The 26007-nt window shown below is 41.0% G+C and overlaps 1 protein-coding gene across 1 annotated transcript in view; it reads right to left on the reverse strand.

Moving 5' to 3' along the window:
• The window catches only part of TUB (TUB bipartite transcription factor), a gene marked incomplete at both ends in the record, with an annotated part of 67691 nt that extends 47558 nt beyond the window's left edge, over positions 1 to 20133 (reverse strand). The window contains one exon of the mRNA XM_081313809.1: positions 20096 to 20133. Coding sequence (XP_081169935.1) covers positions 20096 to 20133 — 38 coding nt within the window. The remainder of the gene's footprint in view (positions 1 to 20095) is intronic.
• Positions 20134 to 26007: the final 5874 nt, after the last annotated feature.

Genomic DNA, 26007 nt, shown 5'->3' on the forward strand with positions numbered 1-26007 from the left:
ATTGCCATGATTGTGCTTCTATTTCAGAGCCCAAAGCCTTTCGTGGTTCATAGAAAGCAGAGAATGACAACATAAATGGCTATTGCACAACTGCTGCACGTCTCAAATTATATATATTTTCTAAAAGAAAACTAGCAAGGGGTTTTCAGACCATCATTTGTTTTTTCCACTGAAAACACAAAGGCTGAACAAGTATGCTGGCTAATCTGAAATGTATTAACCTATCAGAGCTGAATGGAAATAGTCTAAGAACTAGATATATGCTACAATAAATTTCTTAACTGATACAGTTTTGGATTTTATTTACCTTTCTTTTAAGTCTACTTTTAGAACCCAGTTTCAAGGGACATTTTTTTTTGGTATTTGATATTAGTATACGATATTACAATGAACATCCACATACATTTTAACTAAGTTTGCTATGCTGCTGAGTTGGAGTAAGCAGATTTTATATATAATATATATATATTTATTGTAATCCCAATACTTAAGGTGCTTTTCAAAACTGATTCAGAGATTTATTGTCAAATTCTACAGGCTCCTCCTGCAGACAAGAAAATGCTTGTTTCAGCTAGTCATTTTTATCCTAATTTCAGGGCAGAAATTAAGTTTCTAAGAATCCGTCTATTTGGGGGGAAATGATCAAAATTGCTGTGCTTATTCAGACAGAATAAAACCTCCCCGGAGATGCTCAAAAACACTAATAATTGAAATTATGTAACATAGCCAAAAAAACAACAACAGCAACAACAGCAGCAACAACAAAATGCTATGTGTTTCTGAACCATGAACAGTGACTTAATTTTTTTAATGCCTCAATTATATACGGTGGTGATGAAATATGTTAGAAAAGGGGTTTTTTCAGAATAAAAGCAAAATGATGATGATAGTGATGAATGTCTCCTTGTTATATGTCAAAATGTGTGATGAAATTACCATGAAGGTTTGGTTAAGTGATGTACAAATATGGTTAACTGACTACAATGTTTGGTATGCTCTTTGATCAGGAAGAGTTCCTGCAACATTTCCAAAGCTATTCTTCCACTTTGAGCTGTCATAACTTTCTTCAACATGCATTCCTTGGAAGCCACATCTGTACCTAATGTTATAATCCCTTATGCAAAGTGCCTAATTAGGAAGGGTAACAAGACAGAACTTGGGGACATTCTGCACCACTTCAGTTCCATTAGCTTTGATAACAATAGCAATAGCAATAAGACTTACATACCGCTTCACTGTGCTTTACAGCCCTCTCTCAGCAGCTTACAGAATCAGAATTTTGCCCCCAACAATCTGGGTCATTTTAACGACCTCGGAAGGATGGAAGGCTAAGTCAACCTTGAAGCCAGTGCGAATTGAACTGTCGAACTGCTGGCAGTCGGCAGTCAATAGAATTAGCCTGCAATACTGCATTCTGATCTCTTTTCATAATAGGAGTTTCATTTATACAGAAAGTCACAGGTGCTGCTGAGACCATTTTCCCCAAGAAGAGTCAAGCAGCAGGAGGAAAATGGACCGCAGTCTGAATTAAATCCTACAATGAAAGAGATCAGGCTGATGCCTTTGCCAAGCGCTACAGAGATAAAGTGGTATTTTTTATAAATACAGATTTATACATTTTCTAAGAAACTAAAATGTCATGCCTTTGCAAATTCAATGTAATGGCTAAAGAAGAATTGTTTAACCAAGTTTTTTTTTAAAAAAATTGAACTGCAGAAAGAGGTTTGTGTTAGATTCCCCCAATATGTTTCAGATATTCTGTTTTGACAGTCCCATTCAATCTACAACAAAAACGCATTATACCACAATAGCATGGCATTTTTAAAATACATACCTTTGAATAAAAATACAAGTATCTTAGCAGTGTGTGACCTACTGAATACAAGATAAGCTGCAACACAAGAGGTGTACTTCTGGGTCCCACTACTAAATGAAAGGGCATTCCCTTTATCTTTTCAGCAATAACAATGTGAGGTAGCTTGGGCTCGGAGAGGCTGACTGACCCAAAATAATTTAGGGAGCTCTTTGACCAAGTAAGGACCTGAACATGAATCCCATCAATCTATATCCAATTTCTTAATCATTAGGCTTAACTTTACAACTTTGTTCCCAAAGCAGCAGGGAGGATCGTCAACAATGTGTGCCAACTCCAAGTACAGATAAAATTACAAATATCAATGTATAGTATAAAAATAGATAGTGCAACTAATTTGAATATGCCTAAAGCAATTAAGGAACGCGGTGGCTCACTAGGTTAGGACACTGAGCTTGTCGATCAGAAGGTCGGCAGTTTGGCAGGTCGAATCCCGAGTGCCGCGTAACAGAGTGAGCGCCTGTTACTCATCCCAGCTTCTGCCAACCTAGCAGTTTGAAAGCACGTAAAAATGCAAGTAGAAAAATAGGGACCACTCTGGTGCGAAGGTAACAGCGTTCCGTGCGTCTTTGGCATCTACTCATGCCGGCCACATGACCACGGAGACGTCCTCGGACAAACGCTGGCTCTTCGACTTTGAAACAGAGATGAGCACCGGCCCCTAGAGTCGGAAACGACTAGCACTCATGTGCGGGGGAACCTTTACCTTTACCTTTAAAGCAATTACAGCAGTGTTACAAAAAAACCTAATAACCAAGTACTTAAAATAACTCAAGGAATCCCAGGTGATAATTTCCACGTTCCAACAGTGATTATGAAAATTGTACTAAGGGTGGCAGTTATTGCAAAGCACAAGTTCATTAAAATAGTTAAGAATGAATTCATTGTAGGACTTCCGGTGGTGATGCGACGCTGAAGACAGCCATCTCCGGGCTGTCCGCTCCGCGGCTTCGTAGAAGTGCTGAAAACAGCGCCGATCAGCTGTTTCAGCGGTTCGGAAGCCCCCTCCTCGGGAGAAGAGGAGGGGGTGAGGCCCCAGGTAGGGGTTGAGCTCTCTGGGGCCGCCTGAGCTTCTAGTTCGGGCGGCTGAAGGATCGAGCCCCCCCAAAGCCTGGGTTTGCTCCGGGCTGCGCAGCGTTTCTGCTCCGTGCTTTTGGGAGCAGAACTAAGCGTTAGCAACCACCCCTGCCAGAAGGATGGACTTTGGAGTGTGAAGAGGCAGGCAGAGCGATACAGGAGGTCAAGGTGAAGTGGATTTTTGTTCTCTAGTTCAATGGATTTTATGGACTTTAAAAGTGAAAGTGCGTAGCAAGTGAAAGTGGGGGAAGATGGCGGCTAAAACTTCTAAAGTTCTCCGGAGTGCGGGGGCTTCCCCGGTGCAACAGTCCTCGCTGCAAGCCTTATTGCCTCCTGCACCTGCTCCGGCACTGAAGGTTAAAGATTTACAGGATGCTTTGGAAAAGCACTCACAACAAATAGCAGATATTATAGATGGAAAGATGGAAAAGCTGGAGGAGAAGATGGAAAAGCTGGAAGAGAAGATGGAAGAGAAGTTTACAGCAATGAGGGCAGACATCTTGCGCGAGACATTTGGAGAGAAATACATCTACAAGAAAAGGATTATACTTTTTTTCTGATAGACATCAATCTTTCCAGGATTGATTTTATATTATTGACTAATGATTTTTTTTCCAGGATTAAAAAGATAAAGATTTGTCTAAGAACTATGTCTGACTATAGTCCAGTTTGGTTAGAGATTGACAAGAATAATAGAGATAGGCGCTCTTGGCGCTTAAATGAGAACTTGTTTAGAAATCAGAGAAATGTGGAAGAATGTAAAAAACAGATGAAGGACTTTTTTGAAATTAACATGAATAAGGGCACTTCTATGGATATGGTCTGGGATGCTAGTAAAGCTTATATGAGAGGGGTGTTAATATATATGAATAACAAATACAGACGTAACTTGGAATTTAGGAGGAAGGAATTGGAGAATGAAATTAGAGAAAAAGAAAAGGCCCTAATTCGGAATCCATCGGATGTGAAGATCAAAGAGGTTATTAATCTGTTAAGAGGACAATTTGATAAGTTGATGGCTGATCAGGTGGCAACTAATTTACGGTTTGCTAGGCACAATACTTTTTGCAATGCCAATAAACCAGGCAGATGGTTAGCTTACAGGTTAAGGAAGAAGCAAAGGGCTTCTAACATAGATAAAATAGAACTTAAGGGTTAGGTTGTGTATCAACAGGATCTTATCAAGGAAGCCTTTCTGGACTTTTATTCTAAATTATATGCTAAAGATAAGATTAATGAAGCAGATATTGATGTATATTTGAGGAATGCTAACATCCCGGTTCTTACACAAGAACAAAATGAAGAGATTAATCACATATCAAACGGATATATCTTGCATTGATAGAAATTGACTCACAAACAGAACTTGTTAAAGATTGTATGATAAAGTGGGCTCAGAATATTCAAGAAGTTATCACAATGGACACTTGGGAAAAGATTTGGGTGAGGAACGTAAAATTTACACAAGCTCAAAACTTAAGAGAGAACTTTTACAAAATGTTTTATAGGTGGCATTTAGATCCTAAAAAGCTTGCAAGTATGTATCCGAACTATCAACCTAAATGTTGGAGATGTGGTAGCGAAGACGCAACGTATTTTCATATATGGTGGACCTGTAAAAAGGTTAAAGCTTTTTGGATTAAAATCTGGTGGAATATGCAGAAGATATTTAAGCAAAGGATAAAGTTTTGTCCGCAATTGTTCTTATTGGGCATAATTACAGATACTACTGTTGTGGACACCAAGTTGATTTTGAACTTAATTACGGCAGCAAGACTTTTAGTAGGTCAATATTGGAAGAAGGAGGCACTGCCGACTATAGAAGAATGGACTCTAAAAGTTTCTGACCTGGCGGAAATGGCAAAGATTTTGGCTTATTTGAAAGACCATTCGCAACAACGTTATATTATGGAGTGGAAAAAGTGGATTGATTATATCCAGAACAAATATGGGACCAAAAAGTTTCATTTAGCATTTGTATAAGTTTTTTTTTATGTGATATTAGTATTGCTTGTAGTCATTTCATATGAGCTAGAGTGCGATAGACTTAATAGTTTATTGTTGTTAACATATGGTTGTTTATGATTGTTTCTACTTTTATACCTTGTATTTAGCTCTGGGAAGTCGGGGAGGGGGGAGGGGGGAAGGGGGGGAGGGTTAGGGAGGGTTAGGAAGGGTTGGGTGGAGGGAGGGGGGGAGGGATTGTTAAAGATAAAATGTATTGTAAAACTTTTCAATAAAAAAAAAGAATGAATTCATTGTACAGTTGCTTCCCAATGTCAACTGCGTTAAAAAGTTTTTGTGAGGGCAATAGTTTAAGATAAACATCTAAAGGCTTTAAAGTTTACAGTCCAGAGAAACCAACAGATCTTTGGGAAAACTATGGGACTTATAGTACAATGCTATATGTCTACTTAGCAGTAAACCTCCTTAAATTCAGTGAACCGTACTTTCATATACAGGACAGAAGCTATAAACAACTGATTTCTGCAAAATATTGTTTTATTTCATCAAGGAATATAAAAGCCTGAATTATTTCTGTTACATTGGAGAAAATATCCAATCTTCAGCTGCTAAACTCATTTCCACTGATATTAAGAACATTGATTGAATAATATTTACTGCTGCAGAAACATGTTATGATCAGATCTTGGGTCATATTTCTAAGCCTACTATTGAAAACTGCCAAGAAGTAATAAAGAAAATGACAGACCTACTAAGTAATATTAATCTATAATGCAGAGATGGAGAAGCCTCATCCTTCACAGTATGTAAACAGACTATCTGCCTAATCATGTCTTAACCCTTTATTCCTTCAGAAAATGTGCCTGAACACCAAGCAGGAATTTTACAGGGAGAAAAGGATATTTGTTCACTTAACGTTTACTGAAATAACAATGTGCCTGCATTTTTAATAGACTGTAGAGAAGACATATAGAGATTATTTATAATACCACAAGTTATAGTCATGTATTCCTAGAACTATGAGTAGCTATTTCTAAACATGGTGTATTTCCCCAGTTGGTACTGTTTTTATGTAGCCAAAGTAAAATTTTCCTGCTGTTTGTAACTGAAATACAAAACTTATTTCCTTGTGTGTGCTTTACAAATGACTACACATCAGTACATATTCCCAGAGTTCTCTGTGAATAACATGCTGGTGTTTACCATGACAAGTCAGGCATAATGGAAAGTCATATTCATGCATATCAAATTAGGCTAGTCTTCCCCTTGAAGGTTCCACCTCTGCAAAAAGCAGCTTGAATCTTCAGCTATTTATTCTGATTGGAATCAAGAAAACCACCTACTGTGGATGTCTTTTTTAAAAAAAGGCATACTGTTATTCAAGCACTACATGCATTAGGGCAGGGGTAGGCAACCTCGGCTCTTTTATGACTCATGGACTTCAACTCTCAGAATTCCTGAGTCAGCTTAGGCCCGGGATATTTGCAAGACCATCTGCTGCCGGGAACGATCTCCCATCGCCCAGTACGCTCACACAGAGAGGGCCTCCTCAGGGTACCATCGGCTAGACAATGTCGGCTGGCGACCCCCAGGGGGAGGGCCTTCTCTGTGGGAGCGCCAGCCCTAAGGAACCAACTTCCCCTTGAGCTCCGGATGGCCCCGGATCTCCGGTCCTTTCGCCGCGGCCTTAAAACACTTCTTTTCCATCAGGCTGACCTGGACTAACGACAGGGATTTTAAAATGTTTTTTAATTTTTTACTCCAATTTTAATTTATTCTATTGGGGCTGTTAATTTAATTCTTTTTAACTTTTGTATTGTTGTATTTTATTGTTGTTAGCCGCCCTGAGTCCTTCGGGAGATAGGGCGGCATATAAGTCCCAATAATAAATGAATGAATGAATGAATGAATGAATGAATGAATGAATGAATGAATGAGCCAAGGTTGCCTACCCCTGCATTAGGGTGAAATAGTGGCATAGATGTTCCATGAAGCACATACAAAGATCTCAGGTATTGGGGCTGATTTTATTGTTTTATTCATTGTTATTTTAACATTCAATTTCCATTTTTCAAATAGATTTCAGGATGCTACACAGAATAAATCAAAACGATAAGCTATTGTAATTTTATTATAAAATATTATACAAGTTTTCATTAATAAACCTGTTAGTTATTTCAAGATTTTGTCCTAGGTTTTCTTTTTTTAATTAGTGGATACCTATGCCTTCAGGCAAGATCACAAATGGATCAAGAACGGTTGACAACTCCAGGCTGAAAGTAATTAGGTGAAAGCCAATCCAAGAGGCTAGCAGTCCAACAAACAGGTAAGGATAATTAACCAGCTCAATTTCAGAGCGAAATTCCAGAAGTGGGTACTCAGCACGAAAGGCGAAAGTAGACAGGGGATCAGATACAGACAGGCCAAATCAAAGATATTCCTTCAACATTGACCTGATGATAGCCTTTCAAAATAGATCACAGTAGGAAACCAAAGTCATGCAGGTCAATACCACTCTTGTAAGATCATAGTGACAGAAGATCTTGGAAAAGGTATTCAAATGCCATGATACGCCTATACAAATATCAGAATTGTGCATGCCACGGTATTCTGTGACATTCTATGTAAACAAAAGCTGGACATTGAAGAAGCAGGACAGAATGAGTATTGATGCCTTTGAACTCTGGTGTTGGAGAAGACTCTTGAGAATACCGTAGAAAGCCAAAAAACCCGAACTAATGGATCACTGGACAAATCAATCTAGACTTCTTACTCAAGGGACAAAGGATCAAATTGAGATTATCCTACTTCAGACACATTATCCAAAGACCTAATTTTCTGGTAAAGGATATAATGCTGAGAAAAAAATGGAAGAAAAGAGAACAGGATGACCAGCAGCAAGCAGTTACAATGGTAATCAGTGCACTGTCGGAAGACCTGAGAGACCAAGCTAGGGATAGAATACATGGAGAAAATCTATTGATGTGGCTGCTAAGACTCAAAAACTACTTCATGGTATATAATCAATAAATCAATACAATCTGATTGTGCTTCTCCCTCCTTCCCTTTATTCATGAAAACTATAGGTCATTGTGAGAATTAAGGAGGGTGATTGTCTGAGACATTTTTCTCTAGTTACATTTCAACATGAACTCCATTTTTTTTTCAGTCTGACCCTTGTCTTGATACAGGCTCTTCCTTCTCTCCCTCAAGGTAATTTCTTCCTCCCATTATATCTGCCAGCAATTCCAGCCATACTAGCCATTAGTCTCCATCAGTTAACTCTCTAGAAGAGGTCCTTGAAAATAAAGTGTTCCTTCCAGGTAGGGTGCATACAGTTTAATAATTCTTCCCCACAATTTAGAACTTTTTAATGTACCAATCTTCTAAACCTCGGCCATCTTTCGTAACAAAGAGATGCCACTCTCTTCTTCAGCTCCTCAAAAAGTGATCTCCTTGCGCTATTCTTGGTGAGTCTGGTTCACTGGGAGGAAACGTTAAGCCGTGAACATTTTATGGCAATAACTCAACATGATGTTGGGTGTGAGTTGGACACCAAGAATGACTGATGAACTTAGGAATTGACACCTTTGAACTGTGGTGCTAGTGTAAATTACTGTGTATACCATGGGTCGGCAACTCGCAGCTCTGGAGCCGCATGCGGGTCTTTCAGCCTTCTCTTGTAGCTCCCAGTCATCCTCCACCATTTGCAGAGAGAGACAGAGAGGCACTTGCGCTTCCCTTCTCTCTCTCTCTCTCCCTCTCTCTCTCTCTCTCTCTGCACGCGCGCATATGTGTGTAAAAAAGAGAGTGGAGTCATGCTGTTCTGTGAGAAGCTGACAAGCTTATTGGCTGGGGCTCCTGCCTTTGCTGCGTCTCCACAGGAAGTAGGAAACAGCAGAAAGCAGGGCAGGAGAGCCAGCCCAATAAGAATGTGTGTCAGCTTGTCCGAGAACAGCGTGAAGCCAGCTTGCCAGGTGAGCAGATGATCAGAGAGAGAGAGAGAGAGGGAGTGAGAGAGAGGGAGAGAGAGAGAAATGCACAGCAGCCTCTATTTCTTTTTAATTAAATGCTTCAATCAAGCTCGCCCCCCCCCTCGCATGCGCACACACGAGTTTTGGGGCTCCGTGTTTTTTTTCCTCTGGGAAACGGGTCCAAGTGGCTCTTTGAGTGTTTAAGGTTGTCTACCCCTGATGTATACCATGGACAGCCAGAGTAACCATAGAGAGGTGTTAAAATTGTATAAAACCAGACACATTACTAGAAACTAAAATTATAAGACTACATCTCCTTTACTTTGGCCATGTTATGCATGCAGATTCATGGGAAAAGGCAATGAGGCTAGGAATGGTTAGTGGACAAAGGAAGAAGGGGCAAGCAAAGAACACACTGGCTTGATAATATCAAATCTGATACAAAGTTGAACATACAATTAAAAGAAGCTGTGCTTGACAGGGTAGCATGGACAGCACTTGCCTATAAAGTTACCAAGAGTCGGACACAATTAAATAGATTAAATAGTTAAAAATAGCATTTTTTGCTAGTTTACACAGGACAGATAAGCAGTTAATGGCTGCAGTTCAGAAGAGCACTTATACCAAACTATCTCATAGGATTGTTGTGTGGAAAATACTGGCTGTTGATGTATGCCGTCTTGAACATCTGAGGATAAAACAGAATGTGCAGTATACCTAATACATAAATATATTTCTCAGTTTCCTTCATTTGGAAAGGAAGAAATTTCTGCAGCAATAAGTTATAGAAAGAAGACAAAGACTGACAGAGGATTTACAGAAGGTTCATGACAAGATAAACCTCCTTGGGAGAAGTATATATATATATCATTATGAATCTGTACCACTCAGTTGGAGAAAGTATCACTAATTTTTTAAGTTGATGGTGCATGACCTCATCAACGAGGCAGCTTTCTTCAAAGTAAATTCAATCTTTAGGGGAGAATTCAGAATTAGATGAGGAAATTTCTAATTCTGAAAATGGACTTGCCATTCCTTTTTGTGGCCACCCTGTGCCCTTCTGCAGGTCTACAGACTGATTTTTTTCCCTTCTTTCTCTAATTAGTATAACTATGATTATTAAGTTGGAAGTTATTCCATTAATTCTATTTTCATACATGTTGATGCTATTTAACTTTATTAATTAGTTTACTATATTAAAAGTCTATTCTAAGAGGTTGGATGATTTTCTGGGACATATTTTAAAGATACCCAAGAGGAAAAGGGATTGTAGGGGAACAGGAAATCATCCCACTCTCTTTATATGGGAAGAAGATGCTGAAACACCAAGGGAGTAGATATGGATGCTCTGAGAGCAGGTTAGGTGAGCAGAATATGTAGCACTGTTTGCTATTCACAAGCCAGATGCTAAGTCCACTTCATATACAAAGGGATTTTTTTTTAAAAAAAAATCCACACTTCACAATAGTTTAAGAAAATGAGCAGAGAAGTCAGACTTAAATCTCCAGTATAGACAACACTGCTGCTACATCATTCCTTTCACAATAAAATAAAACCCTTAATTTTAAAAAAAACCTTCACTTTCACAAAACAGTTAAGGTACCATTGCAGTTGGGAAGGGAGTGAGGCCCAGGATCAGGCATGGAATGAAAATGAGTTCATGGGAGATTAAACTGCAAAGTAGGGATCTTATGAGTAAATCTAATGGATATGTTTTCCATATGATCAATGTAAACCTTATGATTCTTAGTTCTGGTATCAGTGCTAAAATTCACTTGGAAGATTTGTGCATATTTATGAGAAGTGCTTAGGTGCTTTTATATTTTTTTCTTCTTCATGCCCAAGCAAATCCATCCATCACACTGAACATAATCAGTTGGGACTTTCCCTCATTAATAGGTGGCAAAGAAAAATGTCAACTAGAGATTAGATCAGGAATGGATGTCAGCATGCTACATTCAGATTTTCTTTAGTCACCTGTCCTTACATTACTAATTACTTATTTGTAATATACAGGTAATATAATCCTATGCACTCAGTAAAGCATGAGGAAATTTTGACAGCATGAAAACTTTTTTTTAAAAAAAATACAATTAGCACAATAAGAATGCTATCATATTGTGTCAGGCTAGAAAATTTCATTTTCTCCATCGGTGTTTACTTAATGACAATTACATTTTTGTTAGATGTAAGAGATGTTTACCTAAATGATAATTAATGGAAATTTAAACTGATATATAATACAGCTGGGTAACAATTCTGGGAGAAGGCATTAAAGCTATAACAATGGAATGAACTCTAAAAGTGAAGTGTAGTGGGATTGGTTAATAGTTAGATGGGAGAACATGAGCTGATGACTAGGTTGGGCAGAGAATCTGGAATAAGGCAATAGCAAACCTCTTCTCAGAAATCTGCCTGGACATATTCATGAATCCATTGGAGTCAAGCTCATTATGACTGCACAAATGAATATAATTATTAAACTGAATCAATACAAACAAAGACTCATTCCAGAGAATACACAAATACTATTAATGAATAGATAGAGGGAAAGGATAGGGCTTCTGCTACACCCAGCTCTATCTGCTCTACAAGTCATTGCATTCTTCCTAGCAAAACACTCATTTTTCTGGCTCTCTGCACTGTTATCCACCAAATTTTAAATTTGCTGAGTATTGTAACATACTGTTGTTCCTGTTCCTTACAGATTTTACACCATTGTTTATTTCATCCTATTTCTCGTTACATATTGATTGATGTTTTATTGCTATAAGAAGCCCAATGATCTGATCAGCTACATGGACAATTGGATAAAGTACAGTTGCAAGAAAAAGTATGTGAACCCTTTGGGATTACGTGGTTTTTTGCATGAATTGGCCATAAAATGCGCTCTAAACGTCATGTAAGTCACAACAATAGAAAAACACAGTCTGCTTAAAATAATACTACACAAACATTAGCTGTTGTCATGTTTTAATTGAACATAAGATGGAAACATTCCCAGTGCAGGGTGGAAAAAGTATGTGAACCTTTGGACTTAATAACTGGGGATGAGGTTTTGATGTTGGTGTGCTGTGCCATTTTTTCTCCACCCATAGTGTTGTGTGTTTTTCCCAAACAACTCAATTTTGGTTTCATCTGTTCACGTTTGAAGTTTGCAAAAGAGCACCTGGATGTTCCACAGCACTACTGGCAAAATATACTGTAAAACATGGCGGAGGGAGCATCATGGTTTGGGGCTGCTTTGCTGCCTCAGGGCCTGGACGGATTGTTGTCATTGATGGGAAAATGAATTCCAGAGTTTATCAGGACATTTTGCAGGAAAACGTACGACCATCTGTCCACCAACTGAAGCTCAGCAGAGGATGGGTGATGCAACAGGACAATGACCCAAAGCATACAAGTAATTCAACAAAACAATGGCTTCAACAGAACAGAATACGCCTTCTGGAGTGGCCCAGTCAGAGTCCTGACCTCAACCCGATTGAAATTTAATTTAATTTAATTTAATAATTTGATTTCTATACCGCCCTTCTCCCGAAGGACTCAGGGCGGTGAACAGGGCAATACACAATAAAAATCAGATACAAAAATTAAAAAACCATTAAAAACCAATTAAACATCATGCCCATAAAATCAATACATATTAAGTTAAAAACTAATTTTAAAAACCCAACCCCATCCCGTCAGACCAGGCCAGCTTGTTCGAAAAAGAATGTTTTAAGATCGCGCCGGAAGGAGCGAAGGTCGGGGGCCGTCCGGAGCTCAACCGGTAAGCTGTTCCAAAGGTCTGGCGCGCCCACAGAGAACGCTCTCCCCCTGGGGGTCACCAATCGGCATTCTTTGATCGGCGGCACCCTGAGGAGGCCCTCTCTGTGGGAGCGCACTGGACGGAGGGACGTTGACGCCGGTCGCAGGTGTTGCCGTAGGTAATCCGGACCCATGCCATGAAGGGCTTTGTACGTCATAACTAACACCTTGAACCTCACCCGGAGAGCAACCGGTAGCCAATGCAGCTCGCGGAGCAGAGGTGTAACATGGGAGTATCGGGAAACTCCCAAGACGACTCGCGCGGCTGCATTCTGCACCAGCTGGAGTCTCCGGGTGGACCTCAAGGGCAGCCCCATGTAGAGAGCATTACAGTAGTCTAGACAAGAGGTCATGAGCGCATGAGTGACTGTGCGCAAGGCATCCCGGTCTAGATAGGGCCGCAACTGGCGCACCAGGCGAACCTGGGCAAAGGCCCCCCTAGTCACAGCTCCAATATGCTCTTCCAAGAAGAGCTGTGAATCTAGAAGGACCCCCAAGTTGCGGGCCCTATCTACGGGGGGTAATAGCTCACCCCCCATGGCCAATGATGGGATAATCGGAATTTCCCGGGATGCCGGCACGAACAGCCACTCAGTCTTGTCAGGGTTGAGTCGAAGCCTGTTCCTCCCCATCCAGACCCGGACCGCCTCCAGGCAACGGGACATCACGTCGAGGGCATCGCTGGGGTGGTTTGGGGTAGAAATAAAAAGTTGGGTATCATCAGCATATTGGTGATACCCAACTCCAAAACCACGAATGATCTCACCCAGCGGCTTCATATAGATGTTGAACAGGAGAGGCGAGAGAACCGATCCCTGAGGAACTCCACAAATGAGAGGTCTCAGGGTCGATCTCTGCCCCCCTGCTGTGGCATGACCTTAAGAGAGCAATTCACACCAGACATCCCAAGAATATTGCTACACTGAAACAGTTTTGTGAAGAGGAGAGGTCCAAAATTACTCCAGATCGTTGTGCAGGTCTGATCTGCAACTACAGGAAACGTTTGGTTGAGGTTATTGCTACCAAAGGAGGGTCAACCAGTTATTAAGTCCAAAGGTTCACATACTTTTTCCACCCTGCACTGGGAATGTTTCCATCTTATGTTCAATTAAAACATGACAACAGCTAATGTTTGTGTAGTATTATTTTAAGCAGACTGTGTTTTTCTATTGTTGTGACTTACATGACGTTTAGAGCGCATTTTATGGCCAATTCATGCAAAAAACCACGTAATCCCAAAGGGTTCACATACTTTTTCTTGCAACTGTATAAGTAGGATAGTCACAACATAAATGTGTAATTGTAAACACCATTTCAACGTATAGGATAACTAAAAAAATATTTTGAACAATATTGTTCTATAGAAGATTATCTGCAACAATACCTACTAACATTTCAAATATGCCAAAATGGTGTACAGTATTAGATATCACACTGTGGCTCAACCCACTTCATGACATGCTCTTCTACAGAATATTCTGTAAAATTAGCAGAGCTATAATGAGTAATTTAAACAATGAAGAACAGAGATGTATATTTTGTCCTCCTTTCTTCCACTTCTCAGTAAGGTTTGAATAATATACTGTATATTGTGTGTATGCTATTATATGTACTACCATCGGTAGCTATAACTAGGTTCATCTTATTAAACAGTTCAGTGGATAATTTTCTTAATGCCCAGCACACACAGACATATAAACTTATATTTCTAGCAGACACCCCTCCCAAACACACACAGAATTTCTGTATGCCTAACATTCCATGTTGTAATGTGTAAACAATTGTAGGAGGAGGAGAGACAGCCTGGGGGTGGAATCAAGAAAGGAATCATCCTGGAGTTATTACATTCCCACAAACAATCCAAGTCCAGCCCTTCTTGAATTCAGTTAATATAGTGCCAATTTAGTGCTGTTAATTGATTAGATTTTTGTTCATAGGCAAGAACAATAAAGTGTAATTTTTACTTAACATGTGGCTGTGATGACTAACCCCCGCCCCCCCAGGATACTTCCCCAGATACCTCTCCAGATGTCTATTCAGAGGAGGATAAACCAGTTCCAGGCACCTCAGGAGGGGAATTGGTCATTGGCTCCATGCAACTGTCTGAGAGGGGTTTGGCTGAAGCACAGCTGCAGCAGGACAGCCCTGAGGCTTCAGGTGAAGAAAGAATGCAGCTACAAACTATCAGTGATGAGCAAGACAGAGGAACTGCCTTCTGCACCTGATCCAAGAACACACAGGGCAGAGAAAAGGCAGGAACAGCTGAAGTCAGCCTGATTACTTGTGAAGAGGCAACCTCACCTCTCTTGATGAGCTGCACCAGAACCTGGCTATTTAGCCAGATGGAGATGATGTTAGGAACAATGTGTGTATTTCCTGGTTGTTGTGATCCCTACCTTGCTTTGGATTGACACCGTGCCTTGACTTAGATTGTGCCTTGTGAACCCTCATATATTGTGGATTTAATTTTGCCTTGTGGTTTTATCTTGTTTGGGAAACTTTCAAGTCCCTTGTGGACTCACTGACCATTGCTGTGGAATAACATTGGTCTACCTTTGGCTGGACCTAATTGGGACATTTAATTGGGATTGCTGGGGAATATTAATAAACCCGCTAAACCACTGTTTGTGCATGAGTGAGTGAACAGGACAGCACAGTGGTCCAGATTCTTTGTGTTTGACAACAATTTTAGATATGAAAAAATAAAATTTCATCTGTCCATGCATCATGAAACCAGAGACACAATTCTCCCTTTAGTGGTCTATTGGAACAAATTTTGCACTATCAGCATAACTGTTTGGATTCAAAGCATGTCTGAGATGTATGAAAACAAATGCGTGTAAATACAAATAAATTAATGCAGATGGTGGAGCTGATTAAATGAGCTGATACACACACACATATGCATGTGTGTATAATACACACACACATGTATACATAATATCATACCCAGATAGACACATAAATACATATTATTAAGGGTGCCATAATAAGGCAAGTGCAGATGATCCGTTCTGATTGACCACATTTCTGTTTTTAACTAAAAACACAGCTTTTGAACTTCCTGTAAAGACATTTCTTGTGAAGCAGAGAGAAAATTGAGGGTGCTGTTGAAAAGCTCCCTTCTAATATTGGCTCTGCAAAACTTGATTTTAAAAAAAAAATTCCCACCATTTCATCTTAACACTTATAAAACCTAATATACTGAACTATCCCTTAGAATTTTGCTTTTAATCAATCTTAATTAACGAAACATTTCTCATGGATTCAGATTATATTTAGCATAATTACTTAATCATCCAGAATGCAATACATTAGTTTTAAAGTTATCACAGGATAATATTCAGGGAAGGAAAGAAGGAAGAGATTGAGAACTATAATTTAGGTTTTTCCAGCACACAAAACAGGGAACAGAAAAAGGATACTTTGAAGTCAGGAAATGATTAAAATGTATTCCCTTTTTTATTCATATTCTAAAGCCCTCTGTAAAATTTGACTGCTAAAGTGAGAGCTGAGGCAGTTATTTCTCTCTTGATACTATCTTTCTACAAATCTTCAGGATAAACATAGGTTTGAGTTCATAGAACACAGAATACCAAGATTGGAAGGGACCTTGGAGGTCTTCTAGTCCAACCTCCTGCAGACCTTATACCATTCCAGACAAATGGTTATCCAGTCTTTTCTTGAAAACCTCCAGTGATGGACCACCTTCAGCTTCTGGAGGCAAGCTGTTCCACTGATTAATTGTTCTCACTGTCAGGGAATTTCCCCTTAGTTTTAGTTAGATCTCTCATTAAAGATCCTGCCCTCGGGTGCTTTGGAGAATAAGTGACTCCCTCATCTCTAAGACAGCTCCTTAAATGCTAGAAGACTACTATCATGTCACTCCCTAGTCTTTCCCTTCATTAGACACACCTAGTTCTCTCAACTGTTCATCCTATGGTTTAGCCTCCAGGCTCCTTATTACCTTTGTTGCCCTCCTCTGTACTCTTTTTGGGGCCTCAATATCTTTCCTGTTTTCTAACTGATCTACATTTACTGGAAAATATATTCAATGCTACTGTATTCTTAGTACAGTATTCTCATAGTGTAGTTAGTGTTAAACCATCAGTCAACAGAGATATTTATGCAAACCTTTTTTTTCCAGACAACTCAATGTGTTGTCAGTATACAGAGTTTCTGGCTGAAATTCTATTAAACTCAACCAGTTAATACCTTGTGGTTTCAGAAATTCTTTTGCACCGTTTGCCATCTGACCATGTCCTCAGCCTTCTGTTTTAGAACTGAAATTGCCTCTCTCTTTTAAAAATACAGCATGCTGCAATCTTTGCTTCCAAAATATTGTATGCAGTTTATTTTCACTCCATGCTGAGATTTGATTTCTCCACTTTGCATACAGAGTGCATTCTTTCTCTATGGGAGATAAAAACGCTGACTAGAATGGCTATAACCATACTCATAAAATTTGAAAAAAATGCACTCTCTAAGATTCTGTGCAAACAACTATGTGCTATTTTAAATGCCTCATGAGAAAAAAAGTGTTAATTTTGATTCACCCTTTAAAAATGTTACATGCATCTCAGCAAGAAAAATCAGTTACAAGTAAAAATTACATCTCTAGGTACTTCTACAAAAGAGCCATTAGTTATAAAAAATTAACAATGAACTATCCAGCCATGCAAATCTAATACAGAATATATTTACTTTCCACCATTACTTATTTAGCTCATATTTTCTTTAATTCAAGCTTATTTTCACAATAAGGAAGAATATTAAAAATTATACAGAACAACCACACACATAACAAGAAAACATAAAACAGCAACAACCACAAACTGCAGGTTAAAATGAACCAAATCTACTCAATTTTTAACTGACCTGGTTAAGTATAATATGTGAACACAGTCACACATTCCATCATATAACCATCTAACATTGAGTCAGGCTTTTAAAAAAAAAAGCAGAAACTTGACACAAGTTTAAACATAGGCTGATAATTGTGAAGTTCTTCTTGCATGAGGGCTAGCAGCTAATACCGTCTAATAATTTAATAGTGGCATTTTGACCAATTTTCCAAAATGCCATTGGGACTACTTTTAGTTTGTGTCTAATGAACAGTTATTACTCAAGTAACTACATTAAAAATGTCTCCATAAAAGAAAATACAGGAAAATATTACAGCAATATTAACAAGATATTGTCAGAAGAAAAATATCTGTCTAGAGCAGATATAATTTACTAGCAAACATGATTTTTTAAAAAAACTTAAGTTCCATTATATATGTATTAGAGGAAATAAAATTCAGTGTTCTCCTTTGGCTTAGAAATGTAGCAGTGCAATCTAGCTGCGTTCCAAAGGCTGTAAAACCTGGCTGAAAAGTCCAGAGAGCCTGCAAACCAGATGTTGACCACCCTCATTCAGCAAGTTATAGAAAGCACCAGTTTAGGGGAAAAAATACCCCCAACTTGGTTCTTAGCAATGAGCATGGATAGTGATGATACTATACTTAGCATTATGGATGCAAAGTTGGGACGGGTAATATTGCTTAAGTTAATAAAGTTATTCTATGTCTATCAAGTCATGAATGTTTTACATTCTCCAAACTTCTACTGAATTTCTGGTATGAACAGAAATCCACTTCCTCTTGTAAACTTACAGATCCCAATCAAACTAGTTTATGCCAGATTATTAGGGGGTTTTTTTCCTGCCTGATCAGGAGGCATGATAAGCAAGGGGATTTAGTCCTCAGTGTCAAGCACTGTTCTTCACTTATTTTTGAGGCATGCATATATGCTTTCTCAGAAAGAGAACTAGCTGAGGCTTTGGTAGCTTATAGCAACCAAGGAACCAATTACTGACAATAGCAGCTGATGCTGCCATGGTGATTCCTGCTCGTCACAAAGGCAGCAAGAATGGTGGCAGAAGTACTTGACTGCCAATATTATAGAATGATAGGAGTCCAAGCCAAACAATTCAGTGGAGAGAGGAAGAATTGAGGTATCCTATGTAAAAAGATACTTGTTCACCCATTCCCAAATCAACAAACACGGGACTAAGTGGGGGGGAGGGAGGAATTTTAGTTGCTTATCTCTAAGGAAAGCCCCCCCCTTTTTGTGTGTGTGTCTCTAAATTTATATTTTATTTCATAGGATCATTGTTTCTGATCCTCTTAACCCAATGAAGGTAACAGAAGAGAAAAAATATTCAGCACGGGAAAACAAGATTCCTCAGATAAGTTCCAAAGAAAAATAGCTGCCAATAGCTGAACTGGAATTTGAGTCTATACCACAAGTTTTGTTTGGAATACTTCATACTGAAACAATTCTTTGTAGGTAACTGCATGAAAGCTGTATGCATTTTTATCTGTGTTTATGACAAGGGATCTATGTATTTATCATCTGTGACAAATTATTCATCAATTTCCTATCCAGAAAGAATTTAAGTTTAGACATTAGTTTCTGAGAAGACATTGAAGAACAGAACTGAATTTCAGATACAAGGCAGTTGTTAACCCATCAAGGATCTTGAATTACCATCAAGATTGACCTGCTAAAGCCCTCTGCTCCTGAGGGTAGCAGGTAACATTTAATTAAAGAAAAGGAGATTTCACAGGTGTTGTGAGTATTGCAATGATCTTGGAAATTATTTTAGAAGTCATAAACTTTTGCAGATAAATAAGGGGAAGAAGTATGAAAACAGAATGGATGCAAATAATAATAGAGCTACATAAGATAGCACACTGGCCTGATACATATTCACTCCTATTACTATCTGAAGAGAAACTGGGACAGTAACCGGATATGAGAATACCCCATCACGATCTGACCCACTGAAATAAATCTACAAAAGAATTACCCTGTAGCAATCCTACCAAAGCAATAATAGAACTGGCTGCATAGCTCAAGTTCCGAAAATCAAAAGATTTTCAGCCCTTCCAAGGACTGTGATTTACAATAGATTAAAAATAGTTCCAGACATCTGGAGCGTGTTATTATTGGCGTTTTTTACAGGATACAGTTTCAAAAGTGCAATGGCCACATCTTCTCAAAATGAAACTACCTCTTATTTCTTTGCCACTTTCATTCATGAAACCTCCTTTCCTATAGGGCTTGTTCTTAAGTTATCCCTCAGCTTGGTGCTCCTATTCCTCACCTCCCAGAAGCAAGTTTGTTTAATCCTTTAAACTAAAGAGTGTCAAAAGCACTTTCCTTACAGCTTCATTTAATTAGGGTGTGTGTGTGTGTGTGTGTGTGTGTGTGTGTGTGTGTGTTTTCTCCAGCATTAAATACAAACTTCGGCGAAGATGGCACGCTTGCCTACTACAAGCACCCTTCCCGGCCTAGGGAGTGGGGGGTGGGTGGGGAAGGTAGCCCAAAGTGGCGCCTCGGGAAGTACCTGTAAGGGATCCAGTCCGCCTGATGCTTTGAAGTCATCGCTCGGCGAAGGAGCTAACAACCGCGGCACGGAGAGCCCCGGGAGCCGGAGTAGCAAGAAAGGAAACGGCCGCCGATCCCCTGGTCGCGGCCCCGCACCAAGCAGGGCAGCATCCTCTACCCGGCCTGCGAAGCAGAGCCACCGAAGACGGCGGCAAGAACATGGGGAGGAGGAGTTAGCCGAGCCACCCTACATTAGCCGCGGCAGAGGCAGCGGCGGCGGCATCTTCTCCGGCAGGGTTAGGCGGAGGCAGGCAAGGAGGGAGCAGGCACCCTCCCGGCCGCTGCCCCTTCGAGCTGCAACGGGGGCCGAGAGACAACTTGCGAGCGAGCGAGCGAAGCGGCGGGAAAGCCAGAGGAGAAAGAAGAAGGAGCGGGGCGGGGCGCGCGAGAGAGAGAAGAGACGCGGCGGCGGCGGCGGCGGCTACTCCTCAGCCCGGTTCTTTGCCGCGGTTCCCTTTCTTTAGCCGAGCCTCCGCCTATCCGAGTCCGCGCGTCCTCCCGGGGGCCGAAGGGACGCCATTGCCCCAGTAGCGGCGAGGAAAGGGCACTGCACCGGCCCAGTTGGGCCGGCCCTCTTCTCACCCGCCGCCCTTCGCCAGCCAATCGCCGCGCCCGCTGGTGCTGCCCCCCCCCTCCTCCTCCTCTCCCCAACCTCTCTGCCCCGGCCGTCTGCGTGGCTCGGGGAGGGGTCGCGGGCGGCGCGCGAGCCCCTGCTGCCTTGTGGTGCCGAGCGAAGCTGCGAAGCGGAGGCCGCTTTGCGCGGGAAGCTTTCGGAGGGAAGAAGGAGAAGCCGAGCTCGGCTGGAAGGGAGACGAGGAGGAGGAGGAGGAGGGAGCGGCTGAGTTGGGATGGGTTGGAAACGGCGCGCACGCGCGCGCTCTCTCCAGTACTCGGGCCCGCGCCGCCGGATTATAATAAATAAATAAATAAATAAATTGCCTAGCAGACAAAATAATTTAAAGCTGCAGAAAATTCTTCTGGCTCCCGCGTCACGCGTCACAATTCTCGCGCAACGAACTATATCTGGTCCTCTTGAAAGGCGCCGCGGGATGCTCGGGTGCTTTTGCTGCGCGGAGCAGGGGAGGGAGGGTTGGTTTGTTTTTGAAAGGGGGGGTGGGGGTGGGGGTGGTGGAGGGGAAATCGTCACGAATGGATTTGCCAAATCCAGAGTTTGTAATAGCAACATTGGAACTTGAAGCATGTTGTCTTTTGGGGCGCTACGGTTAATCGGCGGTCTCTGCTTCAGCAGAATACGTTCGTTAAGCTGACGGTGTTTCATGCGTGTACTAAATCCACGTGGGGTTATGGCATGTTTGGGTGTTTAGTGTGGCATGGGCTTTTCCTCGCTGCTGAGCTGAACGTCTCCATCCATCCTCGAGCGAACAGACAACTAGACTGGCATGAAATTTATTGACCCTGTTGTCCCCTATTTTGCCTCTGTTGCCAGTCTTTGCCACTCCCAGCTTCTTTTCAAGGTAATGAGAGACAAAGCCCAAAGGAGTTTATGTGGTGGGCGGTGCCATAATGAGGGGGGAAATACGGTAGTATTTAAGCAGCTGACTCACTCTGGAGACCATTAATGGGGACTCAAAAGAAGAAGAATGGGAGAATATTGCCAATGTAAGCGTAAAGGCATTGTGAAGCTATTTCCCATTCTTAAATCACTGACTAGATTTCCTTGTGGGATAAGATGAAACAAAGAGAAAGATAAACAACTGGGAAAATTGCAAATAGAAATTAAGTACTGTATATCTGGGTACCTTCACAGGCATCCAGAGCAAATGAGGATGGCATCAAAATGACACAACTGCAGTGCAAATATTGCCCTTATTTATTTGTGTGTGTGGCATGTGTACCTTTGAATCAGTCTTGGCTCTTTTCTGAATGCCTGGAAAGACTGCCATTTTCTTGGCAAGATTTTTGGAAGTGGTTTGCCATTGCCTATTTCCTAGGGCTGAGAGTGAGGGACTGGCCTAGATCAGTCAGCTACCTTCATGCCCAAAGTGAGAGTAGAGCTCACAATCTCCCAATTTATAGGCTGGTATCTTTAATAATAAAATCAAGTTCACATTCTTGGGAAATCATCTCTTTATCAAAACTCTACACAAATAAGTTTTCTCTGCTTATTTCATTCAAAGAAAAAATTAATGTCCATTGTAAAGTGAGCATTTCAGACTTTTATTTAAAAAAATTAAGATGATCTTTTTGATTCTTAGAAAACTTGTTTTATAAAACAAAACTAAATTCAAAAAACACTAGAGAATTCCTGGAAATCTGGCACTCAGACAAATTAGCCATCAAGAAGTACATAGACATATGCAATATTTACATGCCATTCAAAGGGCCGAGACAATAAAAAAGCAAGCAAGATCAAAAAGACCTCCTCACCAGCAATCAACATCCAGATGAGCAGAGAATATAAAGCTTAAAACCAGACTGACAATCAAGCGGTAAACAATATCCCTAATCAAGTAACTACCAAACCAGGCAATCAAGCAGTAAACAACAACCTAATCAAGGTACTACCAATAAGAAAACAGCACTCCCACCAACAGTGAAGGGCAAGCCATTGTACATACATAGAGTAAAGCCCACTCTCTTCTAGCACTAATGAGGTTACCTAGGACTAGGTGGATAATGAAATGTCTGTAAGAGAACAAGCTCAGAGAACAACAAAAACTCTGTAAGACATAATGAAAGCTAGTTTGATACTGTTTGGGGCATGGATAACATGATACAGATGGGGTGTGGAAATTACAGAGAGATTGTCTAAACTGCATATGAAGAGGCTAGTTATAAGAATTAATAATTAAATATTATGGATAAGATCCATTTCATGTTTCACACATTGAAATAAACTTAACTGGGAGACATATGCGCACAAAGATTGTTGCAGAAAGTCAGATTTTGTTCATTTGAAAGACTTTAAAAATAAAGCAGATGTCTTGGAAAAGATGTACAAGCTTCTTATGAAAATGAAGATTAGCTATTGAGGGATAGACATTAAAGCAGAGGTGTCAAACTGCTGGCCCAAGGGCTGGTTGCATTATGCAGAGGCCGCACCCATCCCAGCTGCAGCAATGCAAAAAAAGTCACGATATGTTGCGACACATCACGTGACGCGGTGAATTTGACACCCATGCATTAAAGTAACACAAGGAGATTATGCTACCATGAGGACATTAAGCTCTCAAGAGACCCAAGCTATATACTAAGCTTGCTCCCTTTTATAGATTACAATCATATTTTGATAGCATATTCTTTGTGTTTGACTACTAGGTAGCACAGAATACAAACTCTGCCCTGCCCTGATTATTTTAACTCTTTAAGAGAAATATCTGAGACATTTGGGGTCAGAGATTCACAGAAATTGTGGCTGAAGCTTCATCCAACTATTTTCTTTAATTTATTTCGGACAAACACCAAGAAATCAGCTTGCCCACCCTTGCCTTAAATGATATAGGGCTGAAATACCATAAAGCTAATTATAAAATCTGGTAGCTCAAGGTATTTTGAATTCCTAAATTCTGCCATTAACCATTGAGATATTAGGAATTGTAATTTGAAATATTTTAAGAACTCCAGATTATCCATCCCTGAAGTGCCTTCTCTCACATATAGCAACTCTGTCATCCTGTGGTTGTATTTGTGTAATACACTATTTCCCATGGTTCTCTCAATTCAATCATTTGTATTTGCATAACAAATGAATTATAAGGAATCAATCACACGGCCATCTTTTACATAAGACACTAGGTTGCAATGTGGTTGACTACGGGACTTCTGGCTGGAACATGGCAAATTAGCATGTCCCTAATTTCCTGGGCTCCAAGATCACTGTAGCCAAGAAATTAAAAGACGCTTGCTGCTTGGGAGGAAAGCCATGGCAAATCTAGACAGCACACTAAAAAGCAGAGATATCACCCTGTCAACAAAAGTGCGTATAGTCAAGGCCATGGTATTCCCAGTTGCAATGTATGGCAGTGAAAGTTGGACCATAAAAAAGGCTGAGCACCAAAGAATTGAGGCCTTTGAACTCTGGTGCTGGAGAAGACTCCTGCGAGTCCCTTGGACTGCAAGGCAATCAAACTGGTCAGTCCTAGAGGAGATCAACCCTGACTGCTCTTTAGAAGGCCAGATCCTGAAGCTAAAACTCAAATACTTTGGCCACCTGATGAGAAGGAAGGACTCACTGGAGAAGAGCCTAATGCTGGGAAAGATTGAGGGCAATAGAAGAAGGGGACGACAGAGAATGAGGTGGCTGGATGGAGTCACTGAAGCAGTAGGCGTGAGCTTAAATGGACTCCAGAAAATGGTAGAGGACAGGAAGGCCTGGAGGAACGTTGTCCATAGGGTCGCGATGGGTCGGACACGACTTTGCAGCTAACAACAACAACAAAGTGGAGACAATGACCATGGCAAAGACTGAAGAACTAATAATAATAATAGTAATAATAATAATAATAATAATAATAATAATAATAATAATAATAATAATAATATATTATTTGTATACCGCCCTTCTCCCGAAGGACTCAGGGCAGTGAACAGGGCAATACATGTTAAAAGACAAGAATATAAAAATTAAAAGAGATTAAAGAAGATGCCCAAGAACTATAACAATAAGTTAAAATACATAAAAAGCAATAAAACCCAAACCCATCACCCATCAGGCCAGGCCAGCTTGATGAGTTGACCAATTCTAGGAAACCTCTCCAGAGAAGGAGAGGACAGGAGATTACCCCCATATGCTATGGACAACTGCTCCTCATGAGGTGGTTGCATGTGGTCTGTTGCAGAGTTGAGAGCCAGGAGACAAAGGTATCAGTCACAGTGGATTTTTTTCATTTCATTTCATTTATTGGATTTCTATACTGCCCTTCTCCCTAGGGACTCAGGGCGGTTCACAGGGCATATATAAATAACTGTACAAAAATTAAAAGAGAATTAAACCATGCCCAATTAAAATACAGCAATAGTAAAATAATAAAACCAATTAAAAACCCATATTCCCCTTCAGGCCAGACCAGCTAACTCAAACAAGTGGGTCTTCAACCCGCGACGGAAGGATCGGAGGTCCGATGCCATCCGGAGCTCAACCGGCAGTTGGTTCCATAGTGCCGGGGCACCCACAGAGAAGGCCCTCCCCCTGGGGGCCACCAGTCGACATTCCCTGACCGGAGGCACCCTGAGGAGGCCCTCTCTGTGGGCACGCACAGGGCGGAGGGGAGTTGACGCCGGCAGCAGGTGGTCCTCGAGGTATCCCGGACCCATGCCATGTAAGGACTTAAAGATCATAACCAAGACCTTGAACCTCACCCGGAAGACAACTGGTAACCAATGCAGCTCGCGGAGCAAAGGTGTAACATGGGAGTACCGGGAAACTCCCAAGACAACTCTCGCGGCCGCATTCTGTACCAGTTGGAGCCTCCGAGTGGTCTTCAAGGGAAGCCCCATGTAGAGAGCATTACAATAGTCTAGGCGAGAGGTCACGAGTGACCGTACACAGGGCATCCCGGTCCAGATAGGGCCGCAACTGGTGCACCAGGCGAACCTGGGCGAAAGCCCCCCTAGTCACGGCTACTATATGGTCTTCCAGGGTAAGTCGTGAGTCTAGGAGGACTCCCAAGTTGCGAGCCCTATCCACGGGGGGTAAGAACTCACCCCCCATAGAAAGCGATGGAACATTTTGAATGTCCCGGGATGCCGGAATGTACAGCCACTCAGTCTTGTCAGGGTTGAGTTGAAGTCTGTTCCTCCCCATCCAGACCCGAACCGCCTCCAGGCAGCGGGACATCACAGCGAGGGCATCACTGGGGTGGTTTGGGGTCGAAATGAAAAGTTGGGTATCATCGGCATATTGATGATACC

This window comes from Vipera berus, assembly GCF_964194415.1.
Source record: "Vipera berus genome assembly, chromosome: 1".
NCBI classification, from domain to species: domain Eukaryota; kingdom Metazoa; phylum Chordata; class Lepidosauria; order Squamata; family Viperidae; genus Vipera; species Vipera berus.